The sequence below is a fragment of the Sinocyclocheilus rhinocerous genome, unplaced genomic scaffold (assembly GCF_001515625.1).
Source record: "Sinocyclocheilus rhinocerous isolate Xijiao unplaced genomic scaffold, SAMN03320098_v1.1 scaffold1326, whole genome shotgun sequence".
Lineage (NCBI taxonomy): Eukaryota > Metazoa > Chordata > Actinopteri > Cypriniformes > Cyprinidae > Sinocyclocheilus > Sinocyclocheilus rhinocerous.
The window spans coordinates 100,023-120,292 of NW_015659713.1; the positions used below are offsets into that span (position 1 = coordinate 100,023).

General features: G+C 39.8%; 3 protein-coding genes across 3 annotated transcripts in view; 2 read left to right on the forward strand and 1 right to left on the reverse strand.

Moving 5' to 3' along the window:
• Positions 1-2,245, forward strand: part of LOC107724155 (protein capicua homolog) — a 39,382-nt gene extending 37,137 nt beyond the window's left edge. The window contains exon 21 of the mRNA XM_016532958.1: positions 872-2,245. Within this exon, the coding sequence (XP_016388444.1) occupies positions 872-1,161 (290 nt within the window). The 3' untranslated portion in view covers positions 1,162-2,245. The remainder of the gene's footprint in view (positions 1-871) is intronic.
• A 1,987-nt stretch (positions 2,246-4,232) lies between these two features.
• On the reverse strand, positions 4,233-13,404 carry LOC107724151 (zinc finger protein 574-like). The gene is made up of 10 exons (XM_016532955.1): positions 12,945-13,404; positions 11,723-12,122; positions 11,467-11,627; positions 10,185-10,292; positions 10,035-10,045; positions 9,539-9,997; positions 9,328-9,454; positions 7,614-8,129; positions 5,828-6,898; positions 4,233-5,161 (listed from the first exon to the last, which is right to left on the reverse strand). Exons 2-10 carry the CDS (start codon positions 11,976-11,978, stop codon positions 5,000-5,002), a joined length of 2,871 nt encoding a protein of 956 aa, XP_016388441.1. The 5' UTR covers positions 11,979-12,122; positions 12,945-13,404; the 3' UTR covers positions 4,233-4,999.
• Positions 13,405-14,363: 959 nt separating this feature from the next.
• LOC107724158 (glycogen synthase kinase-3 beta-like) overlaps positions 14,364-20,270 on the forward strand; it is a 27,363-nt gene continuing 21,456 nt past the window's right edge. The window contains exon 1 of the mRNA XM_016532963.1: positions 14,364-14,767. Coding sequence (XP_016388449.1) covers positions 14,593-14,767 — 175 coding nt within the window. The 5' untranslated portion in view covers positions 14,364-14,592. The remainder of the gene's footprint in view (positions 14,768-20,270) is intronic.

Here is a 20,270-nt window from a genome sequence, read left to right on the forward strand (position 1 = left end):
GTTTTATTCATTTACTTTATTAGACACCATTTTTGATGATACATTATAATAAATCATAAAACACAAAAAGCAAAATGGAAAACAGAATTTAGGGGAAAATAAAATGGACTTTTTTAGGACCCTAAATTAAAATGTGGGGTTTAATTGTGAACAAACATTATGTTTACATTCATTCTCATGGTCTAACAAACATATGGAAAGCATTTCCACATTTATGGTAAATTAATATTGTGATTGTATTTTTGGCCATATCACCCAGCCTAGCGCATAATTCACAATATTAAAGGGGTCATATGATGCGATTTCTATTTTTCCTTTTCTTTAATGTGTTGTGTAGCTATTTGTGCATGTATAAGACCTGCAGAGTTACAAGGCTCAAAGTCTCCCACAAAAGGATTTATTCTATCTAAAAGAGAAGGCTGATCCAGACCGGGCTATCTTTAAAATAGCATCATATGACCCCTTTAAAGGAATGAAATGAACATTATCTAATTTTCTCACCATCACGTCATTCCGAGCATGTCTATTGAACAAAAATTGAGAAATTCTGCTCTCTCTTTTTCATGCAATTACAAAAAGAATTGACTGACGCTTCAAAAAATTCCATAAATGCATCATAAAACATTTGCACTTCTGATGCCTTGCGATGGCTTTGTGTGAGAAAGAGACCAAAACTGAAGTCAGAACTTGTTATTAAGAGCATCATGCTGTGATTTATGTTGCCAGTCATTAAGTTGGCTGAGTGGCGCATCTTCTGAGATTATGAAGGCCGAAAACCCCTGCATTAGATAAATAAAAATCCTTTTCATAATTTTCTTCCATCTAATGCTGTCTTTCTCTCCCCCTTTCGCCCCTCTCCTTCATTCAATAGCTCAAGCTACTGCTGCATTCCAGGCGCGATACTCTGATATCTTCCCCACTAAGGTGTGTTTACAGCTCAAGATCCGAGAGGTCCGGCAAAAGATCATGCAAACGGCAGCTCCGTCGGAATTGGCCGGCACTTCAGATATATCCTCATTGCCGGGGCCTTCTGGGGTGGTGGCGGCCAGTGACATCACTGTTGGGGCAGAGCCTCAGGAAAAAGAGGCCGAGCGGGAGGGTGAGCAGAACAGCTCGGAGGAGCCCAGAAATGCTGGCGATTCACAGGACTCCACCAGATGAGGTTGATGGGCAGATGGATGGCTTGAAGACCAGATGTCTCCCCTCAACATCTGCATGATCTACATTTGTTGTCTTGTCTCTGCTATGACCGCCTCCGAAGGACTTAGAGAGAAAAAGCAAGAGCAAAATTTTCATGGATATGGGGCAGATGAGGGGAGACGCCTCGAAACGCTTTGGGGTTTTGAAACTTCTCAGTATTTCACGTGATGTTGAATTATGAAAACTTAACATCGACACATTCAGACACTTGCCTACATAAACACAGACACTGTTGAATATACACTCTTTAATTTACAGCATTATCTTAGTCATTAGGCTTCCTTTGGACTTTGAAACTAGAGGACTGTGGGCCTGTCCTGTACGCCAGTGAAGTCGCAGTGCTGCTGATGCCTCTAGAAAGGCGAGACGTGCGAGGGCACCCCATCCCTTTTCAGACTGAGCTGTGTTCGTAGGTCTGTTTGGCCACAGGTGTTTTATTATTGGTTTGTGGGTTACTGCCAGTCATTGTGAGGCGGGCCTCCATTGGCTGAGTTTAAGTGATAATGAAGACTTATTGTCCTTTTATTTTAGATTTTTTTCTTCTTCTGTGGTGTTTTAATTTTTGAAGACTTTTCCTAGAGAGCTTTAAGGCACTGAAAACCTTTGGTGAGGGACTGAACTGCGCTGCCATTCATAAACCTTTCGTCCGATGATTGGCTTTAGTGGTTGTCAGTCAAACTGGAGTCATTCTGAGGCCTCTGATTGGCTAGCCATGAAGGAAAAAGGTCATGGAAGGGAAGTCAACAGGCACATTATTGCCATTGATTTATGTTTTTCCATATATTAAGAGATTCCACATATTTAAACATTTCTTTCCCTGCCTTTTTTATTCAGCTTTTCATGAGCTGGTGAAGCACGGAGCAAAGAGAATGTTGGGAATATATTCGTAAGAATTTACTATAAGAATTTTATTAACTTTTTAGAGAAACTTGATTTTTCAACTCGTAATGCTACAGGTTATAAAATCTCATTATTACTGTTCTTATTAAAGGGGTCATAGGATGCTACATGCACTTTTACAAGTTGTTTGAACTGAAATGTGTGTTGGCAGTGTGTGTACACAACCACCCTATAATGATAAAAATCCACCCAGTGTTTTTTTTTAAATCTGGTTAAATGTTTTCCCCTTTCTCAAATCGAGCCGATCTCAGATGCCTGTCTGTGTGACACCACACAGACAAGCCCCTCCCACGATAGTTTGATTGACAGTAGCGTTTCAGCACAGGCTGGACTGGTGTCTTACCTTAGACCCGCCCTGAGTGAGCTGTCATCAGTCCGCCATTGTTTCACCGCCAGAGCAGGTGTAGACAAGAATGACTCCTAAGCGATTGAGGTCTTCTGTTGTTGGATGTAATAATGAACATAGCATTCGTCATTTACTCCCGACATCTGAGCCGCTGAACTCGCAGTGGATTACGTTTGTTTTTTAAGGGAATGCTCCCCGATCTACCTAAATGCGTCTATGTTCACGCGAATCATTCACGATCCAGCCTCATCTACAGAAGAAGTGAGTATAATGTTTTGTAATGAATCTTTGCAAATCGCCTTTCCTAATAATGTGCTAATTAGCAAGTTTCACAATGAATGCGGCTAAAGTAAACAGTCCCTCAGAGAGCGGCTCGGAAGAGAGGGGCGGGGTCAGCAGAGCTCATTAACATTTAAAGGAAAAAGCTACAAAAACGGCTTGAGCTGAAAAGGGTTTTTTACACTACCATTGGGAAATTTTAACCAAACTGTTACAGACTTTTCATTAAGAATCCAATCATATCAGCTTGTGGAAAATTGGCATCCTATGACCCCTTTAATGCTTTGTTGTTCTTGTGGATCTGATCCTTATAACCTATATATACTGTATTCCTATTAATATACTCTTTCTTTAGCAGAAACGGAGGGATGAGTTCAGCTCTTCCCTCGCACATAGAGGCACTTCCACTACCTTTTTTTTTTTTTTTTTACATTTTTCTTTCACTCTTTATATTGATATTCACAATGTTTTATTTCTTACCAGGAAGTAATTACATAATCTTTTGTTGTTAGACACTCCAAACATCTTTCTGGTAGTTGTACATTTTTTATTATTTCGGTTTGCCACTTACATTCCTCCCCTTTCTCATTCCTCTTCCTGTCACTTTATGGTTCTTTCCTCAATCACTTTAAGGCTGTGAGGTGAGACTGGGAGGCCATAGATGGTGATCTTCTCTTGCAGCACTGGTCTTTGTTGTACATAAATACAGTAAGAGTCCAAAGACTCAAGAATCACAATAAAGAGCAGAAACCTCATTGGAAGAAACAAAGCCAGTAACAAGAAATGAAATTGTATAACAAAAGGAGAAATAAAGAAATATGGTTAGAAACTGTTCTTAATGTGTTCCCTTGTTTTGCTGATTTACATATCCGAGAAAGACTTTATACCGATACGCTTTCCATTTGAACTGTATCTCTCAGTAAACAAATAAATAGATGTTCAAAGAAACAGACTCTTCGTTATAAGTAGAAAGATTGAGGAAGAAGCACAATTATGTGTAAAACTTCACTGATCTACTTTTGTGTATGAAGTTTTGAGTTCTGAAAGTTAGAGTATGGCTGAATAGTACATCAAGTTATTAGATGTGAACATTAAGAATAAAGGAATGATTGGGTGTTTCTATATGCAGGTACTAGTTACATTATGGGTATATTGTGGTAAGTTTATCACATTTCTTGACATGCTACCTGTAAAGAAGATTAACCTACAAAGCCAATTGCAGTATGAAGAGACTAATGAATTCCATGTAACGTCAGAACAGATTTAAATAGATTTTACTCCAGAGCACAAAAGTGTTATTTTCAAAAATGTCTTCAGTGTGGTTTTTGTCCATACAATGAAAGTCACTTGGGTCCCCTTTTGGCCCCATTTGACTTGCACTGCATCTACTAAGAACGTTGAAACATTTAAAATATCTTCTCTTTGTTCCGCAGAAGAAAGTCATATAGGTTTTAAACAACACGAGGGTGAAGAAATGATGACAGAATGTTCAATTTTGAGCGAACTATCCCTTTAAGGTGATGTCGTTATTGCTGTTATTTCCTCAAAGCAATTACAAGGGAAACAGAGAAACTGTTTATTTGCAACACTTCTCCAAATCAGCATCATAACATTAAAAATGCTACAAACATTCAGTGTACAGACCGAGAGATGTATGATATGTAACACATGGGAATCCTGTGTCCATTACTTGTTTTGAACTCCCTCTTCCCTGTTGTTTTGTTCTTCAGGTCAATGCCCTTAAACTACCTCCTTGCAACAACTGCAGGTTAGAATGTTAACCGGAAATCATTACTGTCCATGGGTGTAATTCTTTAATTTAGAAATCTGTGCCTTTATACCCTCTATCTGGCTCTGTCCAAATGCCAGAACAAGAGTGTCATGCGGTGTCATCAGTAAGACAGACTGTCCATTTCTAGTCCCAAAACAGGAGCCATCTAATCATAGATCTGAGCCTGTCAGATGCATCCTCTAAAATCAGCCCTCTTTTAAGATTGTAAACTGAAATTTTGAAAAATGTCTTTTAAAAATTTAAAACAAGGCTGAAAAATATCTGAAAGGATAGACTGGATCGGCTATTTGAGGTACGCGTGTTCACACATTCAATGACTTTAATGGAAATTAATACAACGTCTTGAATTTGGAACACTTTCTCTCAATCTCTGCTTTCACTTGTTCTGACCCATCTGACATCACTTATGCTCTTCTTTTAATCGCAGTCTTTAAATCTCCAAGACGATGGCCACAGGAATGCTGCCCTGTTCTTCACTTCTCTCACATTAACTGCAGGCTGTCCACAGTGATGGCCTCCATGCTGATGCCACTCTCCAATGCCGTGTGGTACAGCTCGATGGCCTCTGCCAGGTCTCCGCTTGTCTCAATGATGGCTATAGTCTCTCCAAGCTCGTTACACATGATAGTGGGAGTTCCATGAGTCTGAAATGTTGAAAAAATAGAAACCATTGTTTTTTGCACCAAAAATTTATATGCAGAACTAGCAAAGACCCAAACTCACACACAGTAGGGCGGTTTCCAAAAATGCAAAAAAAAATTGGAATCAATTGATTCTGATTCATGGTTCTGGAACTGACTCTGGAATCGATTCCTCACTGTTGTTTTCTTTTCTTTTTAACATCAGAGGAACATGTTCACCTAATATCACTTGGCTTTAATGTAGGAAACATGTTGAAGACATAAGCTAATCATATTTTATGTTGTATGTTATTCGACATGCAGTAACTTGAGTAAATGAAAGTTAATCATCTTAATCAGCAATACATGTTCATACATATGGCTTTATTTGAAAGTTTCTGCATGACATACCATGATACTGAGTTGTTAGAAATACGTACGATGTAAAAGAACAGCTGCAATCATTTTTTTTAACCCATTTATTGAAACTGACCATCCATCACTATAGTGAGCGAACGAGATGTGAATTAATGATTAGCTGTATTGAGCTGAAAAAGCTATTAAAGAGGAGTCGATTCCCTTTTATTTTTCCAACCTTTGCAATAGATTTTTGATTCCCAAGGCCTCTGAATCTTTTTTTTTTTGGAAATCGATTCCGAGCTCTAACACATAGAAGTAACAGCTTCCTACCTGTGTCAGGTTGGATGTCTGTATTTGAATGACTTGGGGCTGTCCAAGCTGAACCTCTTGCTGGCAGAAGGCTGGTACCGTGGCTGCCATGTCCATCTCAGAAGCTTCCACAACAGCAAAAGTTGCTGTGTTACATTCTGCAGTCACTGCTTCTGCATTGTGTTCTGGCTCTTGTTGCTTTTGGGTGTGAGTGTGGGTCTTACGATGGTTCCTAAGGTTCGAAAACGTCTTGAAGGTCTTTCCACATTCACCGCAAGCATGCGGCCGCTCGCCCGTGTGTGTACGCCGGTGTTCTGCCAGATGCATGCTCTGCACAAAGCCCTTATCGCAGAACTCGCACCGGAACGGACGCTCGCCCGAATGCGTGCGAAGGTGCTCCCGCAGGTGTGTGTTCTGGCGAAACCGTTTTCCGCAGATCGCACAAGGATACGGACGCTCACCGGTGTGTACTCTCTGATGTAGTGTAACGCTTGAGGCTGAACCAAAAAGTTTTCCACAGACCGGACAGGGATGAGACTTGCCAGTGGCGGAGCTTGAGCCTCGAGGCCGGCCGGGCCCAAGTCCGTGACTTAGCTGGTGCAGGCGGAGATTTGCAGGAGAGTTTAACCTCTTGCCACAAATAGTGCAATCCAGATTAGGTCTCGCCATCGAAGGAGTGCTTAGCTGCTCTGTCTTATCCGTCGTGCCCTGTTGACTGCTAACCTGGGAGTCCTGGGAGATGCCATGTGGCTGTGTCAGGTTGGGATGCTCCTCCAGGCAATGTAGGTCTCGCTGACGCTTGCGCAAGAACCCCTCGGAACAATGCGGACAGGGGTAAGGTGCCGGTGACCCTGGGTGGTGAAGAAAACGTTGAGCTACAAGTTTAGCAGGACGGATAAAAGTAGCAGAGCAGTCTGGACAGGGTGAGGGCGTCGTGTTGCTGTGAAGATGCTGACGGTGTTGGCGTAGATTTGACGATTGGCTGAAGGCTTTGTGGCATACGTCACACCGGTACGGACGGACTCCCGTGTGTGTAAGTCCATGGCGGGAAAGATTTGCAAGAGAGGAAAAGGTCTTTCCACACACGCTGCACTGGAACGGACGCTCGCCCGAGGTGCTCCCGCAGGTGTGTGTTCTGGCGAAACCGTTTTCCGCAGATCGCACAAGGATACGGACGCTCACCGGTGTGTACTCTCTGATGTAGTGTAACGCTTGAGGCTGAACCAAAAAGTTTTCCACAGACCGGACAGGGATGAGACTTCCCAGTGGCAGAGCTGGAGCCTCGTGGCCGGCCGGGCCCAAGTCCGTGACTTAGCTGGTGCAGGCGGAGATTTGCAGGAGAGTTTAACCTCTTGCCACAAATAGTGCAATCCAGATTAGGTCTCGCCATCGAAGGAGTGCTTAGCTGCTCTGTCTTATCCGTCGTGCCCTGTTGACTGCTAACCTGGGAGTCCTGGGAGATGCCATGTGGCTGTGTCAGGTTGGGATGCTCCTCCAGGCAATGTAGGTCTCGCTGACGCTTGCGCAAGAACCCCTCGGAACAATGCGGACAGGGGTAAGGTGCCGGTGACCCTGGGTGGTGAAGAAAACGTTGAGCTACAAGTTTAGCAGGACGGATAAAAGTAGCAGAGCAGTCTGGATAGGGTGAGGGCGTCGTGTTGCTGTGAAGATGCTGACGGTGTTGGCGTAGATTTGACGATTGGCTGAAGGCTTTGTGGCATACGTCACACCGGTACGGACGGACTCCCGTGTGTGTAAGTCCATGGCGGGAAAGATTTGCAAGAGAGGAAAAGGTCTTTCCACACACGTTGCACTGGAACGGACGCTCGCCCGTGTGTGTGCGCAGGTGGTTTCGCAGATGGATCTGCTTCTTGAACGGTTTCCCGCAGATGTTGCATTTAAAGCGCCTTTCGGTCGTATGAGTCGTTCGGCGATGACGCAACAGATGAACCTGTGAGGAGAATCTTTTATTACAAATAGAGCAAGGGAACTTTGGCTCTTCCTCAGCAGCAAGAGTCCCAAGTTTACTTTCTTCCTCTCCTCCTCCCACATTGGCAGCAGTTGAATGGTTAGGGTCGTCTGTCTGTATTTTCCCTCCATTTTGGGTTTGTTCTGTGTTTGAGGGTTCAGCATGAAGCCCATTTTCTGTTGGCTCTGAAGACTGGGAAACCACTGCAATACCTCCAGAACCTGTGCCACTGGACTCTTTTCTGTCATCTTCCACAGGAGGAATAGTCACCGCTTGTCTCTCTTTCCTCCAAGCAGCCTCTCGTTCTCTTGCTCTTTGAATGATAGAGAGAGGTGACTGCTGGGCCAGTACAAACTGCAGAGGGGAGAGGTTTGAATTAATATTAAATTTTTTTCTTAGTTAAAACATTCACATTCAGTTCCGTTCTAAGGAAAAAAGTATATAATAGGCTTTTGTGCAATTATTAGGTTCTGAAGTTTTTATGGATAAAATGAACAATAGCACTTACAGTGTACATCTTTTTAAAAATTGATATTTCTTAAATCGCACGACCTCAGTGCAAATATGTAATAAATCAATTATAATAATTCATAATAATAAGTTATTGGTGCTTTTTAAGAATGAACTATATGTCTGTACATTATTGGTTATCGGAAGGTATTACAGATTTTTTAAATTATGAATTTTTAAATGTGAAATATTCTATATGCATCACCAATACTGAATATTTATTTGTACATGACCATTTTTTCTATACTATGAACATTGTTGTTTTATTGTGTACATTATTATGCCTTTAAAGGGTTAGTTCACCCAAAAATGAAAATAACTCCGACTGGATTCGTCTGAAAGAAGAAAGTCATATACACCTAGGATGCATCGGGGGTGAGTAAAACGCAGCCTAACTTTCATTTTTGGGTGAACTAACCCTTTAATGCCTATATTCCCTTGTATCATTTAAACAACTGATTTTAAGTTTTAAAGTTTTTATTTTTTTTATTTACATTAGACAAATTAGTATAACATTTTAATATGAGGTATTTATTGATTATCAGCCAAAACAAGAAAATTATTATCATATCAGTATTGGACAGAATTGAATATTGGTGCATCCCTAGTGTTTTTAAACATCAAATTGAATTTTGATGAGGGCAAAGGCCTCTAAATGTAATAATAGGAGAAATGAGCATGAACACTCAAATACTGGTAAATGTATATATATATATATATATATATATATATATAAATACAGTGCACAGCATAAATGAGTACACCCCCTCAAATTCAGCAATTACTCTTTACTTAGAAGACATGTTAAGGTTCTCTGGAGATATAATGTTCCAACAAGTCTGCTTGATCAATTACAAAAAAAAAAAGAATGTCTATATATATATGTATATGTATATATATATATATATATATATATATATATAAAATATTCACCAATACGGATACATTTAACAATAAATTTCAAAATCTCTAATATTGTCTGATAACCAATATGATACTGATGTTGTGCATAGCTAATTTTGTTTATTAAGTCAACTATTACCTGAGAGACTGGTGCGGTCGGCTCACGTACTCTGTGAGTGCGACGATGGTACAAGAACTTGGTCATGTTGGTGAAGGTTTTGGCACAAAATGGGCATTTGTGCAGTGGCTCAGATGTATGGGATTTCCTAAAGCGGGAAAAGCAAGATAAAATTTCGTTTTGATGACAAGAGTTTTGATGTTTGACAACACAAGTTTGTATTTGTTATTACCTGTGTATCATAAGAGTAATTTCTGTGGTAAAACCATGTCCACAGTCCACACACAGAAAGCGTGCCTCACCAGAGTGTGTGCGCATGTGAGTCTGAAGGGACACCAACTTCTTAAACACTTTATCACACTCTGGGCACTCATGTGTTCCTTGTTCATGCACTCGAAGGTGTGCCACAAGCCGATTGGCAGAGGTGAATGTTCTTTTGCACTCCTCACACCGAAGATTGCTGGGTGACGGTGTCAAACCCAAACCAGCCAAGCGGGCAGTGTATGTACGCCTCCCAGCAATAACTTTGCCAACTTTGCTGCCCTCTTCAGATCCATTACTTCTTCCTTCATCTTCCTTAGCCCCAGAAATATCTTCATACCCCACCATCACCCCAGTGTCCCCACTCTCTTTGTCCTGGCCTAAGAAGAACAATGTGGAAATAGGCCCAGACATTGTCACAACGAAACTCCTGAATTACTAAGAGGGGGAAAACCTGATCCTATCACCATGGACCCCACTGTGACATGAACAAAAATCAAATATAGCTTTTATCACATCACTCCTAGTTCGATCATGGTGTAAAACAAACCCTCTTTAAAGAATGTGTTGTGTGTGTATAGCTGTATGTATGTATGTATATATGTATGTAAACAGACCTGGGCTAAGGTCAGGATCTGGCCTGCCTTCTGTTCATCCAGAACTAGATTTTGAACATTGAGCAACTGAACCGGAGTGACTGAACCATCTGCCTGAAGAACATATTCCTGAAACAGAACCCACAATTAAATTAGAAATGGCTAAAAAGATCACAAGATAAATATATTACTCTGCAGTATGTACAAGTTGTTTGTTGAGCACCTCAAGAACCTGACACAGTGGCAATCAGGGTGTAGATGGTTTTGATGATATTAATAATTGATTTGTTTAAATAGATACACATTTCTCTATTAAACAGCATTATTGTGTTACTGACAACAGTTATTAGCTGATATTAGAATTTCTGTCAAAATTAGATATCTAATATCTAAAATATCTTAAGATTTTTTTAAATTATACTTCTATTCAGCAAGGACGCATTTATTGTAAACAAAAGCGACAATAGACTTTTACATTGTTACAAAAAAATTATATTTCAAATAAGCAGTCGTATCGAACTTTCTATTAATCAAAGAATCCTGAAAAAAGGTATCACGGTTTCCCAAAAAATGTTGAGCAGCACAACATTTTCAACAACAATAAGAAATGTTTCCTGGGCACCAAATCAGCTTATTAGAATGATTTCTGAAGGATCATGTGACACTGAAAACTGGAGTAATGATGCTTAAAATTCAGCTTTGCACAGGAATATACTACATTTTTACAATTTGAAATATATATATATATAAAAAAGAAATTAACATTGTAATTTACATTGTATTAATGTTTTACAGTATTACTGATTTTACGGTCTTTTTATATCAATGCATCTTGGTGAGCATAAAAGACTTTTTAAAAACATTAAAAAAAAAATATTACCAACCCCAGACTTTAGAACAGTAATGTACATTAAATTATTTGATTTATACATATGCCATATTAACACATTTAGTGCTTTTCAATACTTTTTCATGGGAGTTTATTGTTTTATAATAATTGTACATATTGTTATAAAAAGTTTTACACATAAATATAACATTATTCCAGTTGAACTAAAGTTTTCTTTAGATGGCATTCACAGAACTCTGCTGTCAATTTACAATCTGAACATTTTTATAATATACCAATTCAAACGGTTCATTAGCTGAAAGAGATTTCTTTCATACATAAATGAACATTGCAACTGGAATATTCCCAAATGAATTGGAATCTAATCAAAACAAACTGAGAGCAAATCAGAATCAGCATGGATACCCAGCCTCGTTTATCGGTGTGTGTGTGTGTGTGCGTGTGTGTACTCACTGTGTCAGTGTTCAAGCTGCTGTGGGTGCTGCTTCTATTGTGTGCCTGTCTGTGAGCCAACCACAGCTCAGGTGTGTCAAACAGAGCCAGACATTCCAAACACTGATACTGGATTGGCACTTCTGCATCGACAGCATCCACCTCTGTGACCTCACACAGCTCTGAAAATAAAGCATTCATGTGCTGATTACATGCACTTGAAAAAACTCCCAACTTAAATATACAGTATAGCACATACATTAAACACTGCACTCACCCTGGCCTGCCTCTCTCATGTGCAGCTCTTGATGCAGCAGCAGTTCATCTGGGTTCCTGAGGATGGCTCCACACTCAAGGCATTGATACTGGCTCTTCCCAGCGTCACAGTCCTCAAGGCTCGGCAGGACCTCGACCTCGTCCCCCTCTGCTCCGGTGTGGATCTGCTGATGCACCAGCACCTCCTCCAGCGTATTAAAGAGCTGCTGGCACTCACTGCACATGTACTGATGCTCCACATATTCCTGCTCACTCATGGTAACTGCACAGTTCTAAACTTGTTAAGATGCAGAGTCTCTTGGTGTGCTGAAGAGCAGATGCAGTGCTGGGGTTATGAGTCACAGTCACTGGGTTCAGTATGCATTCTTATGCTCAATATGAATCATAAGCCTCAAAACAACCTGAAAAAAAAAAAAAAACTAAAGAAATACAGATATGTCAGAACATTCCCAGACAAATTATCTGGCCTTGCACATTTATATTAGATACCATAACCTATCATTCAGGAACAGATTCCCACAGACCACTAATTATATAGATATTACAAATATAATATATATATAACCATTGAGATATGGGACAAAACGTGTCACACAACTTAACGTGCCATTTAGTTTTTAAAATTGCAAAACTTTGAGATTATCGCTACACAAATGTACAATTTCAATCTTTAATTTTATAATTCAATCATATAATACCCCTAAGACCACCTCAGACCAGTTAGATCAGTGCTTCTCAATTACAGGGCCTCAGCAAAAGTCCAAAAATATTATTTAAATGTAGTTATATTAACAAAATCGTAATGTGTGTGTATATATATATATATATACACACATATTTATGTTTCTACTAATATTTCAACTAGTTTTATTAGGTTTCACAGCTGTGACCCTACTTTTTGTAAACAGTGAACACTATCAGATATTTATAAAAACAATTATTAAATCCGGTAACCTATGACACTTATGCATTAATTATAATAATGAAGTCCCTGCATAACATGTGGCAGCTCCGTGATATAAAGAGTCCACAATTCAGTAATTTCTCTTCATTAATAAATCTGAAAAATATGACAGACATTACAAATGTGGTACAGATGCAGGTGTTAAAAGCAAAAGGATTGATAATACACCCGAGAATCATGCAAAACTTCTAGCACTAGTCGTGGCGGAATCCGTACAAACAGACAACAGCATTTAGCGGGTTTCAGACAAGCGGCTCACCTTTTGGCGAGCAGTTGGTGGCGCTCTTCAGATTTTACCAGAGCTTATGGCGCACCCCGCTGTCTCCTGAGCTAGCCACCCCGCTGTATGGCGGTCGTCAGGCGGCGCTCTTCACTTTTCCCCGCAGGTCTAAGAGCGCTGAAGGGAGGCCTTCTTTCCCCGGCCGTTTCTAAACCTCACCTCGCGCGCTGTAGTCGGGCTATCCCTTGTGCAACGCTCGTCAGCCCCGCGGAAGCTTTCCGGTGTTCACAGTGCGTTTCTCACCGCAACGAACCAGTATTATTCAGCGCGTCGCACTGTTTGTTAATTGTTTTGACGTAAAGACGATGGTGGATGTGGAAATGTAGCGTTTGTCTGGCCTCTGTTCCTTGCTATGTGCGTGCTGCCCCGCCCCGTGGAGGAACCACGTGTGGCTTGTGCAGTGCGCTGATTGGCTAGAAAGACTGTCAGTCTAGCTGTTGGATGCTAGGGTATACTGTTTGGTATGAATGCGAGGCTACATCTAACTCATATATATACAGATGGATCTAAAGATCCTGAAACAGGACGCACAGCAGCAGCAATATATGTTCCAAGGTTCAGGTATAGAATAGCAAAAAGAACATCTAATCACCTATCAGTTTATACAACAGAAATTATTGCCATATTATTGGTTCTTCAGTGGGTTGAAGACATTAATATACCTGAAGTAGTCATATGTTCAGACTCCTATTCAGCACTATCAAGTTTAATGAGTGGTAAATCTTCAACTAGACAAGACGCGGTAAATGCACCTAAAGCTGGTTTGCCAACCGCCATAAAACGTCAAAGAAGAAGAAGAAGAGCGGCTACATCTGCTGATCTAAGGTCCTAAACAACCAATAAATTCATTAATAATAAAACATCTCAAAACACACCATGTGTTTATTGTTAAATATTATGGATTATTAATTGTTCGGAAATGTATATCTCGCGCAAATATAAAGATTATGATTAGTCCCGCGAATGGTAGGCATTGATATTAAAACATTTCCCTTATCAGCCCATTCCTGAACCATTAAGGGAAAAACTGTTTGACTTTCATGTAAATGGACATTTTGTCAATTTAAACGTTTTTGTAAAAGAAGAGATTTTAATCGACAACAAATGTGATAGCACTTTTCATCTGAAGTCAAAGTAATCATTTCAGTATTTATTTAGCTATTTACTGTATTATAGTATGTTATGCCATAAGGTTATGCAATGCATGGCTTTTCAAACATTCTGCTTCCTAAAGACTGATTGGAAATTAGGTTCATTTCGAGTATTTTATTCTATTGACGGGCACAGTTTTATTGGTAAGAAAAAAAGATGGTGCATTTATATTTATGAGTCCTTGGCGTGAAAAATGAATGAAAAGCTAGTCATGCTCATGCTGCAGGATCTATGCACGTGAAAGTGTTGTTGAACTTCATTACCCAGAAAACAATGCGCATAGAGCGTCACTGTGCGTCAGCTCTGGTTGCCCAGCCACAGAGAAAGAAAGAGGCGCACAGTTTGCTATTAGAATAGTTCAGCAATCTTATTTTTTTTTTAACGTTTACTGTAGTCTAAATTGACATATCCACTACGCGCCTGGGCCAGTCTACAGGCACAGTTTACCCCCGCTCTGGCACACTTGCAACCCGAAATGAGCGGCAGCGGGCGGCCCAGGACTAGCTCGTTTGCTGAGCCTCCGGGGATCCCGGGAGCCGCTGCAGCCGCCGCCGGATCAGCCGTCGCTGGTGGAAGCTCTTCAGGAAAGACGGGGGGCGCGCAGGCCTCAGGCGGGAGTTCGTCTGGTTTCGGAAACCTAAAGCTGGGCAGTGAGTATCATTCAATGACTTCACACGACAATCCCAATAAATGTGATATTAGTTGACTAGTAAAAGCCGAAGTGCTGGACCGTGTAGCCTGCTGTTCATTAATTTGTCTGATTATTTTGCCATTATCGCGTTAACCTACTTTAGGCGGCTAACTGGCTAAGCTAACGTGAGCTTGTTTTTGTAGACGGATCAAGGGCTTTGATAGCTCTACATTAGCTCGACAATCCTTCATAAGAGCACTGGCTAAACGCATATCTTATGCTCGATACCAATGCATCAAATTTTGACCACCTTGAGCCCTTCTTTAGAATATGATTAGTGGTTTGTTAGATGTTTAGACGTCGCGTTTTTGAAGATGTGCTCGTTTGGTAACAAAGCTCAGTTAGCCTACTGACAACGTCTACCAGACTGTATCCTCAATTTTGCGTTTGATTTAAATAATTTCATTATGCGCGACCCTGGATGCATTTAGTTGCATCAGAAATGTCTTTAATAATAATCTTAATATTTAGTTAAACCTAGAGAGGGCCAAATTGGCGTTTGCCTGTCCATATATTTTAAAGGAAAAATATCAGAATCAATGTTTATAACATATTATTATTAATATAACGTTAAAAGACCCCCAGCCTTCCTACTCGCAATCTAACAGATCATCACAAAGCTTTGAGTACAAACACTGCGTCCTATGAAGGAAAAATGACCCAATGTAAATTTGTGGTTGGGCTACTCCTGTGAAAACTAGTGGTTTCCCTAGAGGCATAAACCTCTTCATTTGGTGCTCTATAAATGATTCCCAGTGACTACAGTGCTGGCAGCAGCGTTCATACACTGGTGCTGACTGCTGGATTTCCATGGGAATGATGATGGGTGTTATTACTAGGAATGATGGAAGATGGAGTGGGTGGATGTACGACTGTAACCTATGAGAAACCTTGAACCAGTAGTTACAACACAACAAACATTGCTGTTTTTGTCATTTCAGCATAGTATAGTAACCATTGTTAATTACCCTGTAGACATTTGCACTTGCCTAAAAACATGATACATTTTATACATTAACGTTAGGTTTGCATAATGTGTAATATGTTTTCACATTTTTATTTGCAAATACATTATTTTTATATTCATATTCACATTTCTGTTTCAAGCAGTGATAAAATCATCCTTCAGTTCATCACTGAAAGCCACTAAATGGCATAAACATGATCAATGAACGCATGACAAAGTGACTGGCCATTAACCGGCCTGAATCCATCTCTCTCATTCTAGAGGATAATACTAGGCTGTCTTTTTAATGACGAGCTTTGGCATTTCAGATTCACGATAGCATCATTTTAGTTGCTATGTGATGATTTTTTATATTTTTTTGCTTTGAGAGAATTATTCAGTCACATGACTGGTTGTTAGAAAGGCACAAGTCTTTTATGCACATGTAGCAATTTATTCTGTTATAATGTTTCCCTCATAGTTAATGAGCTTGTCTTCCTGAATAAGAATATATCCACCTCAGATGAAAAGAATTGTGCACATTTTTTTCTGCATCGTCCAAAAATTGGCTATAAAATATGAAATTTTATGTGGTGGCCATTTAAATTGGCCGCCAACCCACACTGTCTCATATCCCACTCAAAGCAGCGCTATTCTGATGAAAAATTGTCAATAGCAGCAACCGTCTGTGTCATGCATGACAACAACTGTCTGCTCTGCTTTGATCCGAAAAATAATAGTTTAGCCGTGTAATAAAACAAAGCTTTTGTTATGGTGAATCTGTCATTCCTCCTCTAAATCTAAACTGACAGCAACTGATGGAAAAACACCACTCTGGGGCTCTGTGTGTCCCCTGGCATCCCCATTATTCAGGTCTGCTCTTGGCCACAGGTGGAAATGTGGTCAGACTTTAGTAGACTCCACCCGTGTTCAAACAGTCTTAAGGGTATTTCTGCTGTTCCTAGTGATAAGCACTACCCGTTGTTCTGTTGTGTTTGGACACGCATCTAAACACAGGTGTTGGATTACTATTAAAGGGTTAGTTCACCCAAAAATGAAAATTCTGTCATTAATTACTCACCCTCATGTCGTTCCACACCTCTAAGACCTTCGTTCATCTTCAGAACTCAAATTAAGATATTTTTGATCAAATCCGATGGCTCAGAGAGGCCTCCATTGACAGCAACGCCACCCAAACTTTCAAGATCCATAAAGGTACTAAAGACATCGTTAAAACAGGCGACGTGACTACAGTGGTTCTATAATAATTTTATGAAGCGACGAGAATACTTTGTTCGCAAAAACAAAACAAAAATAATAACTTTATTCAGCAATCTCTTCTCTTCCGTCATTATCCTTATGCGGTTAATGCAGTAAGCACAGTGAAGGCTTCCGTGTTCTACATCCGAACGCCGGGTCATTATTGGCCAAAGCTGCACATGTGAGTGACGCGACGCATGCGTGTGATTCTGATGCAGGAGCCGTCCAATAATGAGCCGGCGTTCTGACGTAGAACCTGGAAGCTTAATGACAGAATTTTCATTTTTGGGTGAACTAACCCTTTAACACCTGTCAAAAAGAGTGGCAAACAGGCATAGCGTGCTGGATAAGAGGGCAGAGATGAGTTCAAAAAGATCTAACTGTTGTAGATCTAATGCTGGTGTTGGACTTTTTGCTTAGATGTAACCTTCATATTTTCATGTCTTTTGAATATAAAGACCTCTCAGGCATGCAGGAGTAGTTTTGAGGAATATTTCACGCTTTACTCTCTCTCATGTTGATCCAAACCTGATTGACTTTCTTCCATGGAGTGCGAAAGGAGAAATTTTAAAGAATGTGCTGCTCACCAATTCCCATGCAATTACAATGAATGAGGACAGGTGATTACAGGCTTAAAAGCATGCAAAGCACCACAAACTAACCATAAATGGTGCATGTGACTCTTTTTACATCACCTCACTCACCAGCTGATTAGAACAATTACTCATGTTTTTATCAGCTGAAATTACCGTATTGGCCCGAATATAAGACGACCCTGATTATAAGACGACCCCCCTTTTCCAGATGTACCTTTTGGAAAAAGGCTTTTTAAAAACCAAATCTTGTTTTTTCTCAGTAAAACACATTTTGTTTTCACTTTTTTTCATATTGCATATTTTTCCTATTTTAATTTTTGTTTTGAAAGTATGGTAAAAACTGGTAAAATGTACCAACAATCACATTTAAAAAATAAACACTTTTTGATATACCATAAAAATAAAAAAATAATAGTAGCCTACCAAAATCTTATTAACAGTAGAAGTTCAATCTTACTGTAGTCTTCAAATCTGGGTACTGTCTTACGTTTTAAAATCACAAAGGGAATTTGGTCCCATCAGGCTAACCTGACAGTCATGACTCATGCAGCTGTAAGGTTTTCTTCTTCTTTTGTTTTTCTTGCGATCTTTACAACACGCATTACATTACGTATTTCATGGCACACTCGTTTTATGCGTATTTGGCGCCACCTATTGTTGTGGGTGTATTATTGACATGTCAAAGTCTAGACCCTGAATATAAGACGACCGCATTTTTTCAGATGTATTTCCAAGAAAAAAACATCGTCTTATATTCGGGACAATACGGTACATGGTAGATTTATAATTAATACTGTCAGAGCATCATTTTCCTGTGATTTTACCATGAGGAGCATGTTTGCAGCATATAATGACTACATGGACATCCCACAGCAGCGCTCTGCTTCTCATACAACACAATTTATGCTCGCATTTATTATGCCAAGAATTTTTTTTTTCACGTAGGCACGTAGTCAAACTGCTATGTGTTATCACACAGATATTACATTATTTTCCAAGGGAAATGAAATAAATGTTACATTTTTTGTTTTGGATGGACAAATCTAAATGTACTTGAGTATCACTAAACGTAAAAATGCTTGACACTAAAAGTGACACTAATAATGTATATAGGCAACAAAGATTTAAGTAAGCCTGTTTTAGTGGTGTCATGCACTGGTCCAGTACTCTTGACAGAAGCTAGAGCAGAAGTAATGATACAGAAAAATAGAGAAAATAATTCAGATGATATTGACTGCCATTTTATAACTGTTAATTCACTTGCTGTACACTCAGTGGTATAATTCTGCTTTTGTTATAGAAGCTACTATTTAGAGACCAACCAATTGTAATACCAAGTTAAGTAAAGTAGACAGTTAAGTAGAAAATCTGAAATATTACTATAAAATCATAAAACCAATGTATTTTTAATTCCTTTTTTTCAGGGTTAGTTCACCCCCGAAATGAAAATTGTAATTTTACTCTTGATCCTTCAAAACATTCGTAAAGAGATCAAAAACTAATAAAACCGCATAAACCGATAACCGAACATAAATAGAAGCTCAACCATACTTGTAGAGGTCGACCGATGTATGGTTTTGCCGATTAATCGGCACCGATAGTTTTTTGCTGGAACTATTGTTATCGGCAAAAATCCATGCCGATAGTTTTCCGGGTTGTGTCCGTTGCTGGAACGGCTGAGAAGGGTCTGCTGTCATTATACAGTACGAGAGCAGCCTCTAGTGGTTGAAATCACTGACAGCACGTGCTATTTGTTTAGACACGTGATACTGCACGCTGAACAGAGCGGGAAACTTCAGACGTGGATTTAAATGCAGCCGACAGAAAATCCTGCCGCGCCACAGAGTGCCATTCACATAGTTTTCCATTAAATTACATTATATTTGTCCCGAATTCTTGTTAATGCTTCATTTATAGAGCTATAATATTGATCGCGCTTTCTCTTTCCGTTTGCTCCGTTTTTTAAACACCGAACTTCAAACTCATCTATGCCTCATTGTTCGTTCATTCTTGAAGTAAACTTGTGTCCGTTTGGTGATTAAATAAACTGTTTTAGACCGCTGCTCGAATTGAACGCGACGCGTCCGGAGTGTGTGTGATACCGGTGAGTTCTCCTAGACCAGAGGCCCGATGGCTCGCGAGCCACACCTGGCTCTTTGACAAAAATCATGTGGCTCGCCAGATCTCTCACCCTTTACTAACAAATGATCTATTACACAAATTAGACATCACTAGAGATCAGCAATTCCTTTGTTGTAGAGCCTACATAAGCTCTACATATACATGTAAAATAATTATACATTTTCTGTACCGGCCAAAGTGCGTGTTCAGTGCACGGTCAGAGCTGTTTGTGAGAGTCACGAGCAAACCATTGACGTTTCTATGGTAACGTAAAGCTCCTGCACTCAGATTCGTAGCTTTGTGGTAATAGCGAAAAGAAAGATTTTTTGAACAGCAGAAAAAGTGTAAAAGTATGTAAAAAAAGTGACAGGACTGAAACATATACTTTGTTTTATACTTTGAAACATTTCGCTGGTTACTTTCGCTTTTTCCGCGCAGCTCTCAGCGGGTGGGACTGTTAGCGTTATTAATAAAGGAACGTGAATGAATGAGACAAAAAAGAGCGGGACATTCTTGATATTAAAAAGACAGACAGTATT